At 40.3% G+C, this 21,388-nt stretch overlaps 1 protein-coding gene across 1 annotated transcript; it reads right to left on the bottom strand.

The window, feature by feature from the left end:
• Positions 1-2,294: 2,294 nt before the first annotated feature.
• Positions 2,295-12,647, bottom strand: LOC149318873 (elastase-1-like). Its single transcript, XM_089507905.1, has 6 exons — positions 12,551-12,647; positions 9,419-9,528; positions 7,652-7,746; positions 6,722-7,002; positions 5,305-5,468; positions 2,295-2,488 (listed from the first exon to the last, which is right to left on the bottom strand). The coding sequence occupies exons 1-6, from the start codon at positions 12,645-12,647 to the stop codon at positions 2,312-2,314; spliced, it is 924 nt and encodes a 307-aa protein (XP_089364031.1). The 3' UTR covers positions 2,295-2,311.
• Between the last annotated feature and the right edge of the window lie 8,741 nt (positions 12,648-21,388).

The raw sequence follows: 21,388 nt of genomic DNA, 5'->3' as shown, positions 1-21,388 counted from the left end.
GGAATAAATAAATAGGGATAAATAGGGAATAAATAAATAAATAGGGAATAAATAAAAAATGGAAATAAATAAATAGGGAATAAATAAATAGAGAATAAATAAATAAATAGGGATAAATAAATAAAATTTGGAAATAAATAAATAGGGAATAAATAAAAAATGGAAATAAATAAATAGGAAATAAATAAATAGAGAATAAATAAATAAATAGGGATAAATAAATAAAATTTGGAAATAAATAAAAATTGGAAATAAATAAATAGGGAATAAATAAAAAATGGAAATAAATAAATAGGGAATAAATAAATAAATAGGGAATAAATAAATAGGAATAAATAAATAAAAATTGGAAATAAATAAATAGGGAATAAATAAAAAATGGAAATAAATAAATAGGAATAAATAAATAGGAATAAATAAATAAAAATTGGAAATAAATAAATAGGGAATAAATAAAAAATGGAAGTAAATAAATAGGGAATAAATAAATAGAGAATAAATAAATAAATAGGGATAAATAAATAAAAATTGGAAATAAATAAAATTTGGAAATAAATAAAAATTGGAAATAAATAAATAGGGAATAAATAAAAAATGGAAATAAATAAATAGGGAATAAATAAATAGGGAATAAATAAATAAATAAATAGGGAATAAATAAATAGAGATAAATAAATAAAAATGGAAATAAATAGGGAATAAATAAATAAATAGGAATAAATAAATAGGAATAAATAAATAGGAATAAATAAATAAAAATTGGAAATAAATAAATAGGGAATAAATAAAAAATGGAAATAAATAAATAAGGAATAAATAAATAGGGAATAAATAAATAAATAAATAAATAGGGAATAAATAAATAGAGATAAATAAATAAAAATTGGAAATAAATAAATAGGGAATAGATAAATAGGAATAAATAAATAAATAGGGAAATAATAAATAGGGATCAAATAAATATGAAATAGGCAACCTTGTTGTGTGTGTTGTGTGCCTTCAAGGCTTTTCTGACTCATGGCAGCCCTAAGGTGAACCTTTCATGGGGTTTTCCTGGCAAGATTTCCTCAGAGGTGGTTTGCCATTGCCAGTCTTCTGAGGCTGAGAGAGTGTGACTTGCCCAAAATCACCCCCAGTTGGTTTCCATGGCTTTTCAGGGATTTGAACCCTGGTCTCCAGAGTCCTAGCCCAACATTCAAACCACTGCACCACACTGGCTCTTCTAGTTCCCATGAAGATGGGTGCGGATTTAGGACCTATCCCAGTTTCCACAAAGAACAGTTGCAAGACAGAGATGTGGGGGAGTACTGTATATACTCATGTATAAGTCTAGAAATCTTAGGTCCAAAACACACACTGCAGAAATAACCAACTTTGAGACCACTTTAACCGCCCTGGCTCAATGCTAGGCAATTCTGGGATTTGTAGTTTTGTGAGACATTTAGCCTTCTCTGTCAGGGAGCGCTAGTGTCAAAACGAACTACAATTCCCAGGATTCCCTAGCACTGACTCAGGGCAGTTAAAGCCGTCTCAAACTGGATTATTTCTGCAGGGTGGTTTGGACCTTAATAAAAAAAAAAATGGACCCAAAAAAACCCCAAGTCAACTTATCCACAGGATCAATGCTGTATTTAACTCTTTATTTTTTAAAAAAAGGAACCATTTCCATTAGAAAGGCAGGAGCCTAATCTGTCCTGGAAGCTCTGCTTTCTCATCTATCCAATCTTTAGGTTGAGCGTAAACAGTTATGCCTGCAGGGATTATGTAAATTCTTCGCCATGATTTTTCTTTACTTCGTTCTTTACATCTTTTATTACATGCTCCTAGGTTTCATCCTCGACTTCTCCACGAGTCATATCAAAATCCATAATTTTGGTCTCAAAACCTGCCTTCGGTTTATACATGAGGTCGACTTATAGTTGCACATATACTGTATCCATCCTTATTTTAGCTGAACTAAAACAGTGAAGAGTCTTGGGGCACCTAGAAGACTTGACAGATTTCATTTGGCAATGAGCGTTCTTGGACTGTGATTGCCATCTGGTTTCCATCTGATGAAGTGGGTTGCAGTCCAGGAAAGCTGAGGTTCTTCTTTCAAGCAAGGCCAATGGTGACTTAATCACAAGAAGTAATGACTTGTGATGCCCCAACTTGCCCTGTAATTTTAAGGTGGATTGTTGTCTGGACCTGACAAGATGGGTTCAAATCTTGTTTCCTAAATCTTATTCCCTGTATTAAAATAAGCACAAGTCACAATGTTTTTATGAAGTATTTTATTGATATTTCTAGGTTTGCTTTGTCTCTCTTATCTTCATAAAAAAAAATCCCGCTTCCTGACCGCTTCAATCCAGGGAATGTATGCTGATGTCCTGGTAAAGACAGTGGGCTTGTTCTGCACCTGGCATCCGACTGGTCCAAAGCTTACAATTCCATGAACTTCCCAGGTATCTCTCTCCATCTGGCAAAGAAGTGGGCCGCCCGAGTCTCCCTGGAATAAGAAAAAAAGGCTCAACTATTGAAACTGAGTCTTCTGAGGCCAGTGGTAGGAAACAAGTGTCAGCCTAGTGTCACCAGCCTAGAGGTGATGGCAGGAAATCACTCACTGAACAGGACTTTCCCCACTTTTATAATGTTTAATAGAGTAAATCAAATCAAATGAATCAAAACCCTGCTGTAGAAGGCGATAGCTTTTTCCTCTGCCATGTCTCCAGTTAGAATTACTTTCCCCTTATCTATGTTTTGATAGGAAGAAAGAATGTCAACAGTCTACAATATGCAGATGACACCACACTACTAGCGGAAAGCATCGCAGACATGGAACAATTACTAAAGAAATTTAAGAAAGTGCAAAGGCACTCCTAAACGTAAAGGAAACAAAAATAATGACCACGGAGGATTTACACAAATTCAACCTCGGTACCAAGGAAACTGAAATATTAAAGATTTCCCACACCTTGGAAATCAGACATGAAATCAGAAGAAGGTTAGAAATGGGAAGGGCAACTAGACAAAACCCTAAAGTGTTAAGCCATACAGCTGAACATTAAAGTCAGAACTGTCCAAACCACTGCAGTCCCCATCACCATGTACAGATGTGAGAGCTGGACATTGAAGAAAAGGGATAAGAAGAAAATCAATTAATTTGAGATGTGGTACTGGAGAAAAGTGCTAAGGATACTGTGGACAGCCAAAAAGAGAAGCAAATGGTTCCTAGAACAGAACAAACCTTAAATGCCCCTGGAAGCCAAGATGACTCAATTGAGACTGTCATACTTTTGCCACATCATGAGAAGGCATGAACCATTAGAAAAGACAATGATGCTAGGAAAAGTAGAAGTTAGCAGAAAGAGAAGAAGACCTCATGCCAGATGGCTAGGCACAATTAGGGAGGCCATGGATGCCGGCCATGAAAGCTTTCGACTTCACGCTACCTGGAGAGTATTCAGCTTGATCTTCAGCTAGCACAATAATGTATACCACATTGGCAGGAGCTCAGCAGTCGGAGCATGGTTGGCTTTGAGCTTCAGCACTTTAAAAATGTGGGCAGTGCTCTCATAATCTTGTCTAAGGAGATGGGCCAGTTTTGGGGAAAGTACGTTGCAAGATTTGGGCTTGCATGGACTTGCTGCCATATGACCTGGAAACATACAGTGTTCCTTAAATGTAAGTTCAGGGTGACAGGCTGCAGTTGTAGCCAAGGGTCCGTAGGGGAATTTTATTATGTTGTTATTAGTCCAAATATTGCAAGAGGGGGCTGGCTACAAGAGCCCACCAAGATCGCCCTCACGATATTTATACGGAGTAGACCAGGGGATCCCAATAAATAAAGCTGAGACGGATTTTAATAACTAGATGTCTAATTTATTGAAATAGGGGAAAAACACATGCGTTGCGCATACACTCACACACACACTCAGGACTCAGGAAAATTAGGGTTGGAAGATGGGAACAGATTTCAGGCGTTACTAATGGAGATGCTTACCAGAATGTAGATTCCCTCTGGGAAGCGAATGGGGTGATGGACAGTGAGACAAGCCTGCTCCGCAACCTGGGTTTGAGCAGAAATGCCGGCTACCAGAACAGAGGTCCGACTGACGTGGAGTAAGTAGACCTTGTAAATGGCGCGCTGAGCAGCCACAGTTGGGACCTTTTAAGGGCGAAATCTCGCCTGAGGGCAGAGAGTTTTGGGGATTGGAACAAAGGCGTTTAATTGCTTTCTTTCACCTGGATGTCTGGATCTGATACTATCACTGACTTAAGTTGTTCGGACAACAGACTTGAGGAGGGAGTGATAGCTTCAGGCAAGGCAAACATTTACTCTTCCTGACTCAAGATAATCCCTTCATGCGACTTCCCAGCCCTACTGAGATGTTAATATGGGAACTCCATTGCCAGTAATGGAGGACAGGCTTGGAGTCTGGCCAGGGGTCATCCAAGGGTTATCATTGATTCCAAAATTTATATAAAGCAGCATGGGTAACACAGTTGCATACTGGAAAGCTCTCTCTACTAGTAACTGCATGTAGTGTATATTTCCCCCTGCTCTCCGTGTATAAAACTATGTCTTCCAAAGAAGGCAAATGAAGTTTAAGGGACATTGTTTAAAAGCCAAGAGTGTAAGCCAGAGATTCCACAGATGCACTCTCCCAACTCAGTGTAACCTATTTCACTGGATCAAACAAATGAAATGATTTTGTGAAATTCACAGCGTATACCAAACACAACTAGATGCTTTATCTATTAGAGTTGTCACATTTCAGGTGAATTCTTGACAAACAGTCCTTTCAAGAGGATAATCATTCATCTTGAGCTGTACTTTAAAAGCAGAATTGTGCTTGGCTTTTTCTCTTAACTGGGGAGACTGCATTTCCCCCCTATATATACTCCTACTGACATGTTTCATCCACACCAGTTAATATACATAATACTGTCCGCATCAAACCTATGCCTTCAAAAGAAGAAAACAGTCATTTTATACATATGGATAAGACATTGCTCTCCCATTCTTCTGGAAAACATTAGAGTTTTTGAATCAGAGAAAATAGAGAAGGATCACAGGAAAAAATGTCAGATGACAGTGAAGGAATGATGGTGTCATTTGGATGCCTTATAAAATGTGAATGAGCCAAGTGTAGAAATGTCTAGAAATGTACGGACCTCTGCATTGATCCTCCTCTGTGTGAGTTATGAAAGGAGGGAATAAAATATGTAGAAACTGCAGCAGAAATACTCCTTCTTATCCAGGGATGGACAAGAGGTAGCTGTAACATAGAGAAGCCCTGAATTAACAACTGATGTTAATACCTGACAGGCTGCTGGAGACTGTGTAGTGTCTCTCAATCCAGCACAGAGCATCGAAGACTGGATTTTGGCTCCCCAGAATTTCTTGAGATGGCATGTTTTGAAATCAATAACTGGTAAGTTGGCCTGGTTCAAAACCTCAGATAGAGTGAAGTTTTCTTTCCCACCTTCAATACATAAAATACAAGAAGAGTAATAGCAAGCTATTAAATTTAGATGAAATGCTTTTATTAGGATTTTATTTTCATGGGCCTCCCCCCTCCCCCTGAAAAAGAAAGAATGAATAACTGTGGAAAACTCAGGAAAACATTTCTACTTTCCCATTTTCTATATCAGTGGTGAGAATTGCCATAGCCAACAGGTTGCATGTGTCTCTTTGCAGGGCCCAATATACCCCTTTGCTCCTCAGGCCCCTCCAACACTTCATCACATATATCCCTCCAATCTTTGCCAGCAAAAAAATAATAATGATGAAAAAATAAAATCCTGTTTCTCAACAGAGCCCTGGAGCGTGCTCACCTTACTCTTTGTGTTGCCATTACAAATTTTGTAATTACTACACAAATTTTGTTGTTCTGTCCCTTCAAGTTGTTTTCAACCTATGGCAACCCTAAGGTTTTCTTGGCAGCATTGCTACACAATTAAGACAGTTTCTATGTTCTTGATCTTTTATGCAATTATATGTTGCAAGAAACAGGACTGCTGGGGAAAAAACAGCAGTTCTCACCTATTAATATAGTTGTTAACATGACTTTTCCTGCTTACCTAGAGTGAATAAAAGTCTTTTCCTAGCAACCAGGCAAAGCAATTTTAGAAAAACAGGGATGTGGGTGCCAGTAGTATTTTCAGTTGTATGAGCCCTGCATAGTTCCTTCCTCCTCTCCTTGACTATTAGACACAGAATAAGTTATACACAATAAAAAGACATCTCTCAGTACAGAATGTAAGGAATGCCTTTTTATTTTATTTTGGATCCCTTGAAACCAATTGAATATTCAGACCTGGCCATGTTTTGTATCCCAGTGATTTTCCTTATTGAAATCTAGATAAGAAGTGGCACATAACCTGGTCTTCCATATATAGTGTGAAGTGTACAAATATCTAAATAAGGTGTCATCATGGGGGGAGGCAAAATGAGGGCATAGTACCCCCATAAGAATTCTGTCCCTCCCACATTAAATTTTCCTTCAATCCGAACATTTCTAGCATTGCAGAGAGAAAGAGAGAGTCTGGACAGCATCCACATCTAGAACTGTTGTGTTCCCGTAATAACTTTGCCTGCCACTTTTCTTTGTTCCAAGGATGAAAAGGAGGAAAAGACGCCTTTGAAGTAGGCTCAGCAATGTGATTAAGAGTAATAATAGCATGTTTTTGTGCACCTTCTCATTGTTACTGTGTACTCTGAGGTACCCTGAAATACCTCTTGTGCCCCCCCAGCCAGTCACCCAGCAGGAGTGCCCTGGATGGAGAAAGCTGTCTCTCTTTGGCAGGCACGCATAATGGATAAACCTGTTGGCCGTAATGTCTCCCACAGACTTGACCAAAGCAATGTCATACTCCAGATCATTTAGCTGAGGGTAGCGGAACTGTTCGTGTCGATAAATTCGTTTCACGCGGTAGCTTCTCTGTGTGGATTCAAGGTAGTTCAGATTATGCTTGCCCAGGAGAATTCGCCAGTTTGTGACATCTTCTGCTGGCCCCCTAGAAATGAAGAAGTGTAGGATTGGGGGTGCAGAACAATATGATATCCAAGGTACTTTCTCCCTCCCTCCATTCTTGTGTCTAAATCTCCATACTAAAGTGGCTGGTGAGTAGGGCTGCCACAGCACAGCAAAGCTGTAGTTACCCAAAAAGGTTTATTTGCACAAAAAGGTTTCCTACATATTTCAAGTGCAATCCTCCCTCAGGGCAAGTTGATAAAAGCCATTCCATGGCACACATAGGCCCCCAAACCTGTTAGTGTTTTTTCTTTCTTTCTAAATGTCATGCTAAACATAGGGGTAGGGGATGGAGGAAGTGAGTTGAAGACAGAACAGTCAGGAGGTGTTTCCCCTTTCCCTTGCTCTTTATTCTTCCTTTCCCATGACTCCTTCAATTGTTTTTCTCCCATTAAGGCTCCACGACCAGGAAGACAAACCCAGCTAGGGAGAAAATGGCACAGGAGGAGTAATTGTGGGAGATATGTGTGCATAAGAGGGCGAGAGAAGATGGAGGATTGATAACCTCTCTTCCTCCAACATCATTGCAAAAGAGGGTTTTCACAGAGCATATAGCTTTACATAAGCTGGCCACGATATGCTCCAGTCTCATTGATTGACCTCCAGGAATCCCCACCTGATGCTGAACTTACTTCTGGAAGCAATGAGCAGCTGTGAGAACCCAACGTTTATGGATGAGAGTGCCACCACATACATGAACGAATTTGTCACTTGGTCTAGAGCGAACCTGGAGGGAAATGAATGCACAAAACTCATCTAAGTTATAGAGGCAGGGACAAGGAAAAAGAAAGTGTGTTCTATAATGGGTGTGGATAACTGTTTCATCCATTGCCATAAGCCATACAGATCAAGAGCACCTGGAAGGCTACAGGTTGGCATCCCTGCTCTGCAACACAGTAAGCATTACTTTTAGAAGGGGAAGCTTTTCTTTCTTTCTTTCTTTCTTTCTTTCTTTCTTTCTTTCTTTCTTAACCAGGCAGTCCTTTTGCTTTGAGATCTACACAAGTGGGACCTGCAACAAAACACTGCAGCGTGAAGCGCTCCTGTTAAGGATGCCAACAAGATATTCTACCCTGTTTTCTCCTCCTCTTGATTTCCTGTCTCCTTATCCATCACCTCCAACAGTCAGCCCATATCTGGTGAATGTTGGAAAATGTGAGCTATAGTACTGGCTCTCCCAAGGAGATTAATCATATTGGCAAGGCAGAAGCTGAACAACAATGAGACCCACACACATTCATCCACAGGGTCTAGGAGAGAAAGAAAACTAGCTAATGTCTTCTTTGTAAAACATATAAAATAGCTTTACCTACAAATACATATATACACTCATCCCTCCATATTTGTGGCTTTGATATTTGCGACTTTGATTATACACGGATTTGATTAATATGTTCTCTCTAGGAATCTCTAGGTCCTCCAGTGCAACTCTCTGGTCAACTTTAACTAAAAGTTGCACTGAAAGACCTAGAGATTCCTAGAGAGAATACTCTACTAGGCCTTTGTAGCTCCTCCAGCACAGTTCTATGGTCAGTGTCTGTCAGATGTTGACCACAGAGTTGCACTGGAGGACCTAGAGATTCCTAGAGAGGTGTCCTCTCAGGTATTATTTGCGGTTTTTCCATGATCATGGGGGTCTTGTGCCCCTAACCCTAGCAAATATGGAGGGACAAATATACATACTTTTATGGAAGAGAGACTATAGGACTTTTTCAAATGGGCAAAAGGGATGGGAGCATAGCGAAATGCTCCCTGTGAATGAAAAGCAGCTGGAAAACTCCTCTTTATTCATGGGATAATGGTGGGATTATCGCAACATTGTCTGAAAATCTTCGTCCAATCATGCGACACCGACTGGGGCATCCCGCTATGCTCCCATCCCTTTTGCTCATCTGAAAAAGTCCTATGGCTGAGGCAGGGAAAAAAAGTGTGTAGAAAAGCAAGCAAACAGGAAGTCTGCAATCATACACAATAGCAATTCATAAATATAGGCATGGAAAGGCTGCTGACTCTAACAGTGAACACACTTATTGCTCTTTAGACTGTTTCTGGTTCTTCCCACTAAGAATTCCCCACCCCAATATATATTTCATGGTTCTGCAAATCTAAGGGTTTCTCCATGGTTGCTGATGCATCGTTTTTGAGCTAAGATGTTGCTTCTTTATGGAAGGATTATCTCTTCGATAATTACAGTACACTACAATTATAAGACTGTAGTTGTGGGCCTGTACTAAAGGTGATACTCCTGAACTGATAACTGCCATAACCAGAAATTTGGACAGAAAACAGGTGCTACTTCTTATCTTCAGAAACAGCTCAACTGATTGGTCTGAAACTGGGCAATGTGGGAGAAGTATGTGCGAGGATGATCATGAGAATTACTGTTTTAAACCTTGTACCTGTAAAGAAACTTGCCAGGGCCAAGAATGAGGTCTTGCTTCCTTGCCTGCAACAATCTTTGCAAATATGTTTGGTTGGAAGTATGCAACACCACAGTTTTGGGGCCAGTCTAAAAAGGAAAAGGGGAAAAATTCAAAGTGATTTTTGAACCAGTATTAAATGGTTTCCAAATGTGTCATGAAGAACACCAATTCCTCCAACAGTTCACAGATGACTACCAGGCCTCGTGTGGCCAAGCAATATCAGAGTGTGGTCAACATTCATGTTATTCATGGGGAAAAACAAGTTAGGAGAGGCTGGAGCAATTTACTTTTGCCTGAGTGTGCAAGGAAAGGCATACCCTCTTCCCTCCCTCCCCAAACTATGTTAAGTGAGTTATACTTTTGCATTTGAATTCAGCTGAAATGAATTGAAGACAAAGAGGGGGAAATGGGAGAGAAAAAAATGGGATATTTTAAAAACAGGTGAAAAAGTAGAACAACAGAGAATTAATTCAGACCCTCCCAGCCAAATCAGGATGGTTGGAGGATATGGATTAATCCAACCTGCCTGTGTCTTCTCCAAATGCATTATGAAAAAGTCTGGAAAACACAGCAACCCTTTGCATAGCTTTTCTTCCCCATGTATAATGAATGTAGTAAATTAAGTGTGAAATTTCAACACAGCATGCGTGCAGAAGACCCATTTTCATTTCCACTAAATTCACAGTAGTTATGTGGTACTTTGGGGACAGAATCCTATTTCCATCCCTGTGTGTGTATTGAGGAGAAGTGATACACGCACAACATCTGTTTGTCCACACTTAAAACTAAGGAAATTGGTATCTTTTTTTTTTTTTACCATGTACTGAATGTATATGCTTCATATGGAAACTTTCTTTCTCACGGGCTGCTGCTACACAGCAGAATTGATGCAGTTTGACACCACTTTAACTGCCGTATCTCAATCCTATGGAATTCTGGGATTTGCAGTTTGTTGTGGCACCAGAGCTTTCCAACAGAGATGGTTAAATGTCTCACAAAACGACAAATCCTGGAATTCCATAGCATTGAGCCACAGCAGTGGTGTCAAACTGCATCAGTTCTGCAGTGTAGATGTAGCCTAAGATTTAATGCATTGATACTGCCCCACTTCATATGCACTCACAAACAGCATGGTCCAAGCTACTGGACAATGTGCATAAATAAATGAAACCAAATAGGCAGAAACTATTGCAAAGGGTTGCTGGCTTCATTTATGCTTATCTTGAAGATTTCCATGCTTGATGTGATTGATGTTCTCTTTTTTAGGCAGGGTTAGAGCGACTCATGATGTTGCTTTCTTCCCTTACACAACCTCTCCAGAATTTGGTTGTACTGTGAAGGTTGTGGCATTGTGCAGTGGTATCTAGTGGCACCAGATTTCAACCTGACCTTTCAATGCGCTGTCCAAGGTGCTGATCATATGGGAAGGATTGGAGTTTGGCACCTTGGATCGTTCCTTTCAAGTTTAGACTAAAAACCAGAGGGCATTCTCTGCCCCACTGACATGGGAAAGCACCAGCCACAGTGGGAATATGACTACCATACTAGACTTCTGTAGACATTTGAGCTTCTGTGTTGACTATATACTCAATGAGAAGGGAGTACGCTAGCTTCATCTTGCTCCTCCTCCTGATACATTTCCATTGCCCTCTATATGTGGGGGTGGCCTCTTTTGAAGAGGGGAGTCTATTTTATCTGTCGAGGCTCTCAACACAATTGGGAATGCTAAAAAACAACAACAGTGTTCTCAACTGTGTTGACATCTTCTAAGGATAGAGGAGATCCTCCTCTTCAGAAAGTTGCCCTAGATGTGTAGGGTAAGATAAAATAGGGTGGGGTAAGATGCTCATCATACAAGCCTATTTAGTCAACACAGAAACTAAACATTTGAAGAAGGTAATAGTTGAAGTCTGATATTCTGCTCTGCGATATCCAAGAATTTGTCTCCCCATTTTAGAAGGGCTGTAGCAAGATCTGCAGTACTGCTGAGGGGACCTGAACTTTCCTAAATCAACAAAAAGAACAAAACACCTAAGAAAAGAATAAACTTAGAATGCTTACTGAACATTTGAACAGAGTCCAAGCTGCCCAGTTTTCTTTCTACCTGTAAGTAAACAGGCTACAAACTTGTATTTTTCTCCTTTAATGATATATGAAAATGCATGGAAAGGATCCAGGAGATAGAGACAAATCTTTCAAACTGTTCCTGTGACCATAGCCTTAATTTTGACAAACCAAAAACTGTTTGTTTGAAATGTGAAACTTTAGTCAGAAATATTCTGGGAACATCATTTGTCAAATAACTAAGTGAAAGTCATCACAGCAAAATGCAATGGTGACGATTGTTTTCTTCCCTAATACCTTGAAAACGTCAGATCTGAGAGAGACACTGCAGCGAAAGGGGAAAGCACTGAGTGCCAGAATCCAACACTTAGCAGTGGGAATTCCCTCTGTCTTTTCTTTTCCCAGCTGCAAAAAAAGGACATCTACACAGAAGATGAGCCAAGGTTTATGTCCAGAATCTTGCATATATTCGGCACATTAAATCTAAATCACTGTTCTGTATTCACATGAGCTTGACAACAGTCTTACATTCTGAACTTGTGCAAGCATATCCCAAGGTAAGTCTAAATGTTGTTGTTATTGTTGTTGTTGTTATGTTAGTGCAATTTAATCTTGTCAATCATCCCAGCAATTTAAGGTAGCATGCATGGTTTCCACCCTACCCATTTTACCCACCCAAAAATTGTGATTCAGTCTAAGTTCCCCCTATTGAGCCTCATGGTTCAATGGAGATTTGAACTCAGACCTCCCCAAGCCTAGTACACAGGAGTGAAGTCTAAATCTGTATAGCTCTATGAACATTTTAGGTCATTTTTCTGTTTAACTACAGAAAGAGAACATTCTCCAATCAATTTATTTCCATGCTACCAACATAATAATAATAATAATAATAATAATAATAATAATAATAATCCCTGATGATATTTCTGTGTATGAACCAGTGGTTAAAGACAGTGGAGCAAGGCTAAGAAAGACACATAGGAGTAATCTTAATGCCCATACATAAATTATAACCACTACAAAGACATTTGAGTTCCATCTTACCTAAATCGAGGTGTCTGGGATGAAATACCATGTGAGGCAAGGAAACCTTTGCCAAAAGGAGCACCAAAAACAGAAGAGTGAAACTGTCTAAAACCATTGCCCTCCCAGTGGGGAAGAAAATGACTTGACCCAGTGAGTGTACAATGGAAAATGAGTTTGCGCAAGGCACTGTGAATCTCATCGCTGAGTTCAGTGAGAGAGGGGACCACAATCCCCGTTGCTTGTTTTCGCCTTTACTGTTAATAAACAAAGCACAGAGGATCAAAACAACAAGGCCTAGATGCTTCTCCCTGTGATTATCACTCCTTTTTAGGACTAGCTGTAGGAGGGCTGTTCTAATCAGCAATTTTACACTGAAATGCCCCCAAAATATCTGTAGAGCAGCAGCAAGACATGATTGTATGCAGAGTTCAGAAAAAACAACAACTTATTTTGGACTACACCTTCCATAATCCCTTTGTCCATGCCAGCTGCAGCATTCTAGGAGTTAAAGTCCAATTAGTGAACTTTTTTGAACTCCGGCTACATAGCCTTCCACTGTGTCTGTATTTGGCAGAGACAGTCCTGATTAATCTCTTCCTGTTTCACTTTTTAAGCTGCGTTTACAATGTTCCCAGTTTGTCTCCCCTCCTCCCTTTGTCCCTGGCTTATTTCAGTTGCTGCAAACTGAGTTCAAAGTGCAGAAGAAGAGGAGTGGAGGGGGCAGAATCATGCCCTTCGCCGTAAGCTCAAGCAAAAGCAGACTACTGCAGTTACTCCTAATTTGTGTATTCTTCCTCATTAATATCTTATGCCATCTTAACCACATTCTGATGTTCCATGGCTGCATATATCCTGGTTTTTGTCTGTGAAATATTGGAGGGCATATCGTTGCGTGTGTAGGGTATATTTGTGCAGAAAAATGAAATGCACAGATATAGGATGGGGAACACCTGGCTGAACGAGACTACGTGTGAAAGGGATCTAGGAGTTCAAGTAGACCACAAATTGAACATGAGTCAACAGTGCGACGCGGCAGCTAAAAAGGCCCATGCAATTTTAGGCTGCATCAATAACAGTGTAGTGTCTAGAAAGGAACTAATAGTGCCACTCTATTCTGCTCTGGTCAGGCCCAACCTGGAATACTGTGTCCAGTTCTGGGAGCCACAATTTAAAAAGGATGTGGAGAAACTGGATTGTGTCCAAAGGTGGGCAACTAAAATGGCGAGGGGTCTGGAAACCATGTCCTATGAGGAATGACTCAAGGAGCTGGGGATGTTTAGCCTGGAGAAGAGAAGGCTAAGAGGTGATATGATAGCCCAGTTTAAATATTTGAAGGGATGTCATATTGAGGAGGGAGCAAGCTTGTTTTCTGCTGCTCCAGAGACTAGGACCCAGAGCAATGGATGCAAGCTACAGGAAAAGAGATTCCACCTCAACATTAGGAGGAACTTCCTGAAAGTAAGGCTGTTTGACAGTGGAACACACTTCCTCGGAGTGTAGTGGAGTCTCTTTCCTTGGAGGTGTTTAAGCAGAGGCTGGATGGCTGTCAGGGATGCTTTGATCATGATTTCCTGCATGGCAGAATGGGGTTGGACTGGGTGGCCCTTGTGGTCTCTTTCAACTCTACAATTCTATGATTTTATGTGTATGTACACTCTTACCTCGGGTTACGAACGCGCCGGGATACGAAATTTCCGGGTTACGAAGAAAAAAAAAATAAAAAATATTTCCGGGTTACGAAGGTTATTCCGGGTTACGAATAACCTTTTGGTGCTTTTTGGCGCTATTTCGCACCAAATCGCGGCTTCCCTCCATTAGCGCCTATGGGTTTCTCGGCTTACGAAGACTTCCGGGTTACAAAAATGGCGCCGGAACGGATTATTTTCGTAACCCGGGGGCCGAGTGTATATGTGTACACAAACTGCCCCTGCATTTTTAAAAAACTTTGCCTGGCATTTCCTTTAGCTCCTTTGGATGGGGCTACCGCACGGTCTGGAACCCTAGTATGTAATGGCGGCAGCCTGATGGTGGCGTCCCATCCGCATGGCCATCGCCATTTTGACATAATGGACACATAGTGTTTGCATGTCACAGTGTATCTGTTACATCATGAGTGCGCCATTGGTGCACTCGCGGCGTAACCTGGGCACCAGTAAAAGAACCCTGAAAAAACGGGTTCTTTTAACTCCAGAGGGACGTTGCATGGTCTGGCAGCTGTGGCGTCCCTCCTGAGTCAAAATGGGCACCTGCAGATTGCTGTTTTCAAGAGGTCTGTACCGGACCTATGATTCTATTTTAAGTGCCATGACTGCATCCTATGGAATTCTGATATTTGTGGTCCTGGGTAAATATAATTATTGAGCCAAAGTACCTTAAAGTCATCAAATACTCTGTCTGATCTTGGAAGTGAAGCAGGATCAGCCCTGTTTAGAATGTGGATGGGAACTGCCATGGAATAGCAGGTGCTGTAGGCCATATTTTAGAGGAAGGAACTGGCAAAACCACCTCTTGAGTATTCCTTGCCTAAGAAAACCCTACGAAATTCCTGGAGGCTTCATATGTCGACAGGTGACTTGAAGGAACTTACACACACACATATAGAATTATCAGCTAGAGAACTCTAGTGCCTCATCATACCACAAGTCCCAAGATTCAACAAGGTGCAACCATGCCTCTTAGAGCAGAATCATAGTGACACAGCTGTATAGTGTAGTGTGTAGTGTGAAAGGGTCCACAGTCATGGATGGACTCACGGGAGTAAGATTTTCCATAAAGATTAGGTCTTCATAGAAAGATCTGTCTCTTATACTCATCAAAAGTATACCAATGAGCTGCATGGCATCACATGCAGTGGTAACTCATAGTGTCACTACCTTTTTTGTCTTCCTCCCATACTATACCATACAGAATCCTTAGTAAATAAAAAATTGTACTAAGGTTACTAATAAATTGTAATTCCCATATATCACTGAATGTTATGGTAATAGTTGTGGCACAAACAACTAGTAAAATTAAAAGTATACCTTTTAAATGCACAGCATATAAATTTATGGGTTATGAAATATTATAGAGCAGAAATATTGGACTTCAAACACTAGGTGGAGTGACGAACCTTCTTGAAGCCTGCAAAGGCAATTTAATTCACTGGCTGCTTTTGACCCAGATTCATTAAATTACACGGTCTTTAACTGCGGTGGGGAGGGGAGGTTAGAGAGAACATAACATCTCAGCTCAGTTGTGCATCTGAAAAGGCTGCCACATAATTGGTGGTATGCTGGTCACAGGGCTAGCTTTTAGTTTTTGCCCAGTTGTCTGTGATCAAATCCGTTGGAACTGGTTTCTCGGTTCTGTTCTTTAGTGTCAGTTATTCTTCAAACCTTGCTTAAAGTAAAGCATACTCTGTGATCTGTTGGGAGGCTGATAAGCAGAAAGGTGACATCTGGTTAGGTTATATATTAGTCGGGATTAATGCATCTAAAGACTCACAAGCTGCAGCTCACGCCTTCTGCTGCCTCCTTGCATTGACCCTCGTCTGCACAAGTTTTGAGAAAGCGAATTGAAATATCTAGAGGTGGCAGTAAAAGGACTCTTTCTCACCCACAGATAGGCAGCTGGAGGTCCAAGGTTTGTACATGGCCTTTGATTTGATATCTTGTGGCCCTCAGCTTGACTTCAAAAGCTATCCACAAGTGATCAGTTCAATCTGTTTTCTGTCACTGTTCAAAAGCCAGTCCCCAAAAGTCTTGGTTGCATTCAGACATGACCAAGACATGGGCTGTGAATGGGCCAGGGAATGGAGACAAAGGGGTAGTACAAGTGGGACCATGGTTTCAGTAGGGAAGAAATTGCCTCCCTCAAAAGATACAGATATAGCTATTCACCCCTGCAAGGAACAATGTTCAGTACAGTGTTGCAGCATCTCCCTCACACACAAAACTTTTCCAAGATCTGACAGTATTCAGAAGTAACAAAGAGGAAATGTGCACATTGGCCTTCTATACATAGATCTCCCAAGTCACTGTTGTCAGCAGGCCCTGTACATCCTAGGTCAGTGATGGCGAACCTATGTCACGCGTGCCAGAGGTGGCACTCAGAGCCTTCTCTGTGGGCACATGTGCCGTCACCCCATCACAGTGTTTGCCAGAGTTTGTTACTAGAAAGCCAGAGAGACATGGCACTTTGGAATAAATAAGTGGGTTTTGGGTTGCAGTTTGGGCACTTGGCCTCGAAAAAGTTCACCATCACTGTCCTAGGGGATGCATTAGGCCACTTATAACATTTGTATACTGCAGTTTTGCTCATTGAGGAGAGAACATACAGATCTTAGAAAAGTCACCCTATTTTGGTCAGCTGCTCCTAGTGCTGGCTGGGGGAATTCTGGGAGTTGTAACCCTTCCAAACTCTTGTATATCAAAGATGAAAGATGGGTTAGGATAAGGGGGTTGTAACTGGTCAAAGGCAACCCAGGTAAGCAGGGATTTGAACCCATTTGTCTCCAGTCCAAGCGCTTATCCAGTGCACCACATCAATGACATTACAGTAGCATTGCTACAAGCTCAACCTGCTTGTTCCCACCATGTCCAGAGAAAAGGAGAAATAGCTTTTGACTTTCCGTTCCCAATCACAGTGCAGCATATGTTCCTTCTACAGGGCACTTAGTCAGATAGGACCTGCTAGCTCGAGGCTTGTCAAAGTCCACCACATGTGATGATACACCCACTTCTAAAAAGTATTTCAAAGGATAAACATAATCTGGAATAGCAGGTGGATCAATCCTTGGCAAAGAAATATGAGATTTCATGAGCCAGCATGACAGATAGAATTATGATAATTAGGATAGATAGAAGTATCCATGGTGAAGACTCCATATTGCAGAGAAAGCATGTAATATTCATAATGCAATGTCTATGATGTAGTGATAATGCTTGTAATACTGGAATTGGGTCATTCATTGAAGTTACAATGTGAAACATTTAGAACAGATATAAAGAAGCACTTCCTTACACACAATTTGCAGTCTACCACAAGATGCAGTGATTGGCAACAAGTTGAAGGGATTTTTAAAAATGCATGGTAGATAAGACTATCAGGTGCCATTACATGTGACTGTTACCCATTCCTTCCAGGTGTCAAAAGTAGTATACTTTGGAATACTAGTACAGGTTAAGTCTCCCTTATCTGAAACACTTGAGACCAGAAGTGTTTTGGATTTGGGGAGATTTTGGAATATTTGCATATACACAATATCTTGGAGAGGGGACCCAGGTTTAAGCATTAAATTCATTTATGTTCCATATACACTTTATACACATAGCCTGAAGGTAATTTTATACGCAGTATTTTAATAATTTTGTGCATGACACAAAGGTTGTGTACAGTGGATCATCAGAAAGCAAAAATGTCACTATCACAGCCACCCGTGTGGATAATTTTGGATTTCAGAATTCCAGATAAGGGATACTCCTCGTGGCTAGGGAACACAATCAGAAAGGAGCTGGTATACTCACATCCCAGCTGTAGGCTTCTTTCATAGGTATTTGGTTGACCATCATGGAAACAAGATGCTGAACTAGATAGGCTTTTACTCCTCTCCAGTGTGGAACTAGATGGGCCTTTGTTCCTCTGTGGCGTGGCTCTTTTTATGTCCTTAAATCTGTCAGAAAAAATAAAGCCACTCATTGAAAGCTATTGTTGCTGTTGTTGATAGCTGCCCTTGAGTCTACTTCGAGTCATGGAGACCCTGTGGATGAGACATCGCCAAGAATCCCTGTCCTCCACTACTATGATCATTTTCCTTGGATGATGTTTGATCCGAGGTACAAGAAATCTCTGACGATTTCAGTTTCCTCGTTGTCTAATTTAAATGTATCTAAGTCCTCCATGGTCATTATTTTTGTTTTCTTTATGTTCAGCAGCAAGCCTGTCTCTGCACTTTCTTCCTTGACATTCCTTAGTAACTGTTTCAAGTCACTGATGTTTTCCGTTAGTAATATTGTGTCGTCTGGCTATCTTATGTTCCTTCCTCCTATCTTCACCCCTCCTAGACTCACCTTTTGAGTCTAGCCCTGCTCTTTGTATGATATTTTCTGCATACAAGGTGAACAAGTATGGTGAAAATAAGCAGCCTTGCCTGACTCCTTTGCCTATTGGGAATCATAGCATTTATCTATATAGTGACCTCTTGTTCTGAGTGTAGAACTATTGGCACTCCCATGTCTTTAGGAACGTTCCATAACTCTTCAAGATCTATGCAGTCAAAGGCTTTACTATAGTCTATAAAGCACATGCTGATTTTCTTTTGGAATTTCTTGGTTTGCTCCATTAGTCATCGTATGTTTGCAATGTGGTCCCTAATTCCTCTACCTTTCCTGAACCCTGCTTCTATGTCTGGGATTTTTCTATCCTTGTATAGTTCGTGTCTATGTTGCACAATTCTGAGCACATGGGAGATTAATGCTATGATCCTATACTTGCTGCAGTCTCTTGTGTCCCTTTTTTGTGGATGGGGATGCATATTGAGCATTTCCAGTCTCTTGGCCAGCATTTTGTTTCCCATATTTGTTGGCATATTTTAGTTAACACTAGAGTTGATTCTGTGTGTGTGGATTACAGCAGTTTGGTTGGTATATCATCTGTTCCTGATGATTTATTTTTCCCAATTTCTCTTAACGTTTTTTCCACCTCACTTACTAAAATTTGGGATTCATCTTCATATTGTTCTTCAATCCATGTGTCTTTCATTTTTTCATCTCTTTTATATAACTCTTCTGTATACTGCATCCAGCTTCCTCCTCCTCCTCTTCCTCCTCCTTCTTGGTCCTGTAGTTTGTTCCTGTTGTTGTCATATAACATTCCAACTTTTGGGTTGAACTTCCCTTTAATTTCCTTTATCTTTCAGAAGATATCTCTCGCTTTTACTTTTTTATTATTTTACTTTATTTCTTTGCATTGATTGTTACAGTATTCTTCTTTATCCTTGCACACTAGTCTTCAAACAATTGCATTCCTGATTTTGTTCCTGTCTCCCTTTCCCTTTGCTTTCCTTCTTTCTCTAATTGCTTGTAATGGTATCCAATGTGTCGTCACTTTCTTGTTGGCCTCAATAAGTAGCTTGCTGCATTCTTCCTTTATTATGTCCCTGACTTCTGATCATAATTCTTCTGGTTCCTGGTCAGTTTTGCTTAATAGTACAAATCTGTTTGTTAAATTGTCCTTGAATTTTGCTGATCAGATTGTATTTTGGTAATACAATTTGGTAAAGCAGAAAGAGTGTTTTCTGTTATGAGAGTCCTCTAAAAAAATCAAAACGCCATGTTACTTTGAATACATATTTCATCAACATATTCCTGCATATGTTAGTCCTGTGTAAACCCTCTGCTCCTAGTTCTCTCCATACAACTCCATGTAGCCAGTATGAAAATATTTGTTACCCACAAATTGGCATTACAAGTGAATCCTAAATTGTTAATCTTAATGCAGGTTTGCTAAAATAAACTTGCATTAAGTCTCCTTATCGATGGGCTTCCGATCCTCAAATCTGACAGCCCACATATGGCCACTATTATTCAATGGTGCTGAAATGTGTGCATTTATGTTGCCACCATTAAATAACATGGACTACAATCATCTGTGTTTTTCAGTATCTGCAGGTGGGACCGGGAAATAAACCCCTATCTATACAGAGTCCCATTGTAGTTTCATATATCATAATTTACAGTTACCTTGTTTTGGTAAACCATAACTAAGACTAACCAGAGTTTGTTTTATAAAACAATGCTGCAGTTAGTCAAAAGTTGAATCAAAAACTTCCAGACTTCTCGCAGCCATGCTGGAAATGGAGATGAAGAGGGGAGCACAGATCTCCCCTCACAATGCTAAACCATGGTTTAGCATGGGCCAGGGATGAAAAAACTGTGTGTCTTCAAATATTACTCCCATTGTGTCAGAGCATTGGCCAAATTGCCTCGTACAAATGGGGTCCAGAAAGATCTGGAGGGCCACAGGTCCCATTTCACTCAAGGGCTATGTTCTGAGCAAATACAGCCAATAGGTAGATAAAATATGGGTTTTTTCCTCCCAATCCCCTTCCCATTTATTCTGCTTTAATCAGTTTAGTAAAGCAATAGAAATACAGGCATATCTCAGTTAATAAAACCTCTAATGGTGAAGCTCCTTTTTATAAATGATCATCCAGCCCCATGTTTCTTCCTTATCTTATGTCTAGATGGAAGGGTTTTCAGTAGTATTAGCATTGGGAACATGGTGATGGAAGGCTGGAGAAACAGACTTTCAGTGCTGGGTCACAGCAGTGTGTCTGTAGTAAGCAATGCAATAAAGCCTGAGCTGGGAAAGAATGGGATTGTACTTTAGCTAATCTTGCAGTAGCTGTTATCCTCCCTACAAGAGAAATAGCAGGTGTCTCCAGAATCCCTTACTGAGCATGCATAAACAACAAAACAGAAAGAAAATGGAACAGCAGATAAGCTTGTTTTACCAGCCAATCTCCAGCGTATTAAAAAAGTATAGATCACTAAGTTTGGCCACCAAAACAGAAACGTGGAAGCTGATGGAAAAAGTAATGTATTTTGGAAGAAACCTTCAGGTGATCTCTAGAAGGTACAAAATGCTTTTGTCTGGTTATGCAAGGCATACCATACCTGGATGTTTCATTTCATAAATGCATAATGTTAATTTGGGGGCGGGGAAGAGTTGCTGAAACATGTTGAACTGCTCATCATTTTTTGTGATGTAGGAACTGATCTTCATCCTTTTCATGCTCTTTGTTACCAAATTTTCAATTAAAGTAGTAATGTCTAGGAACACATCTCCTTTGTTAATTAGGGCATGCCTGTATCT

The sequence above is a fragment of the Sceloporus occidentalis genome, unplaced genomic scaffold (genome assembly GCF_023333645.1).
Source record: "Sceloporus occidentalis isolate IW3139 unplaced genomic scaffold, rSceOcc1.0.p SCAF_2, whole genome shotgun sequence".
NCBI classification, from domain to species: Eukaryota; Metazoa; Chordata; class Lepidosauria; order Squamata; family Phrynosomatidae; genus Sceloporus; species Sceloporus occidentalis.
This window is presented reverse-complemented; position numbering and strand designations above follow the sequence as displayed.

Coding starts and splice junctions, on each gene's coding strand:
- LOC149318873 (XM_089507905.1), bottom strand. CDS start 12,647: ATGGTTTTAGACAGTTTCACTCTTCTGTTTTTGGTGCTCCTTTTGGCA. Junction 7,747..9,418: donor CCTGGCAAGTTTCTTTACAG/GTACAAGGTTTA, acceptor ATTTCCCTCCAG/GTTCGCTCTAGACCAAGTGA. Junction 2,489..5,304: donor AGTCTCCAGCAGCCTGTCAG/GTATTAACATCA, acceptor TTCTTATTCCAG/GGAGACTCGGGCGGCCCACT.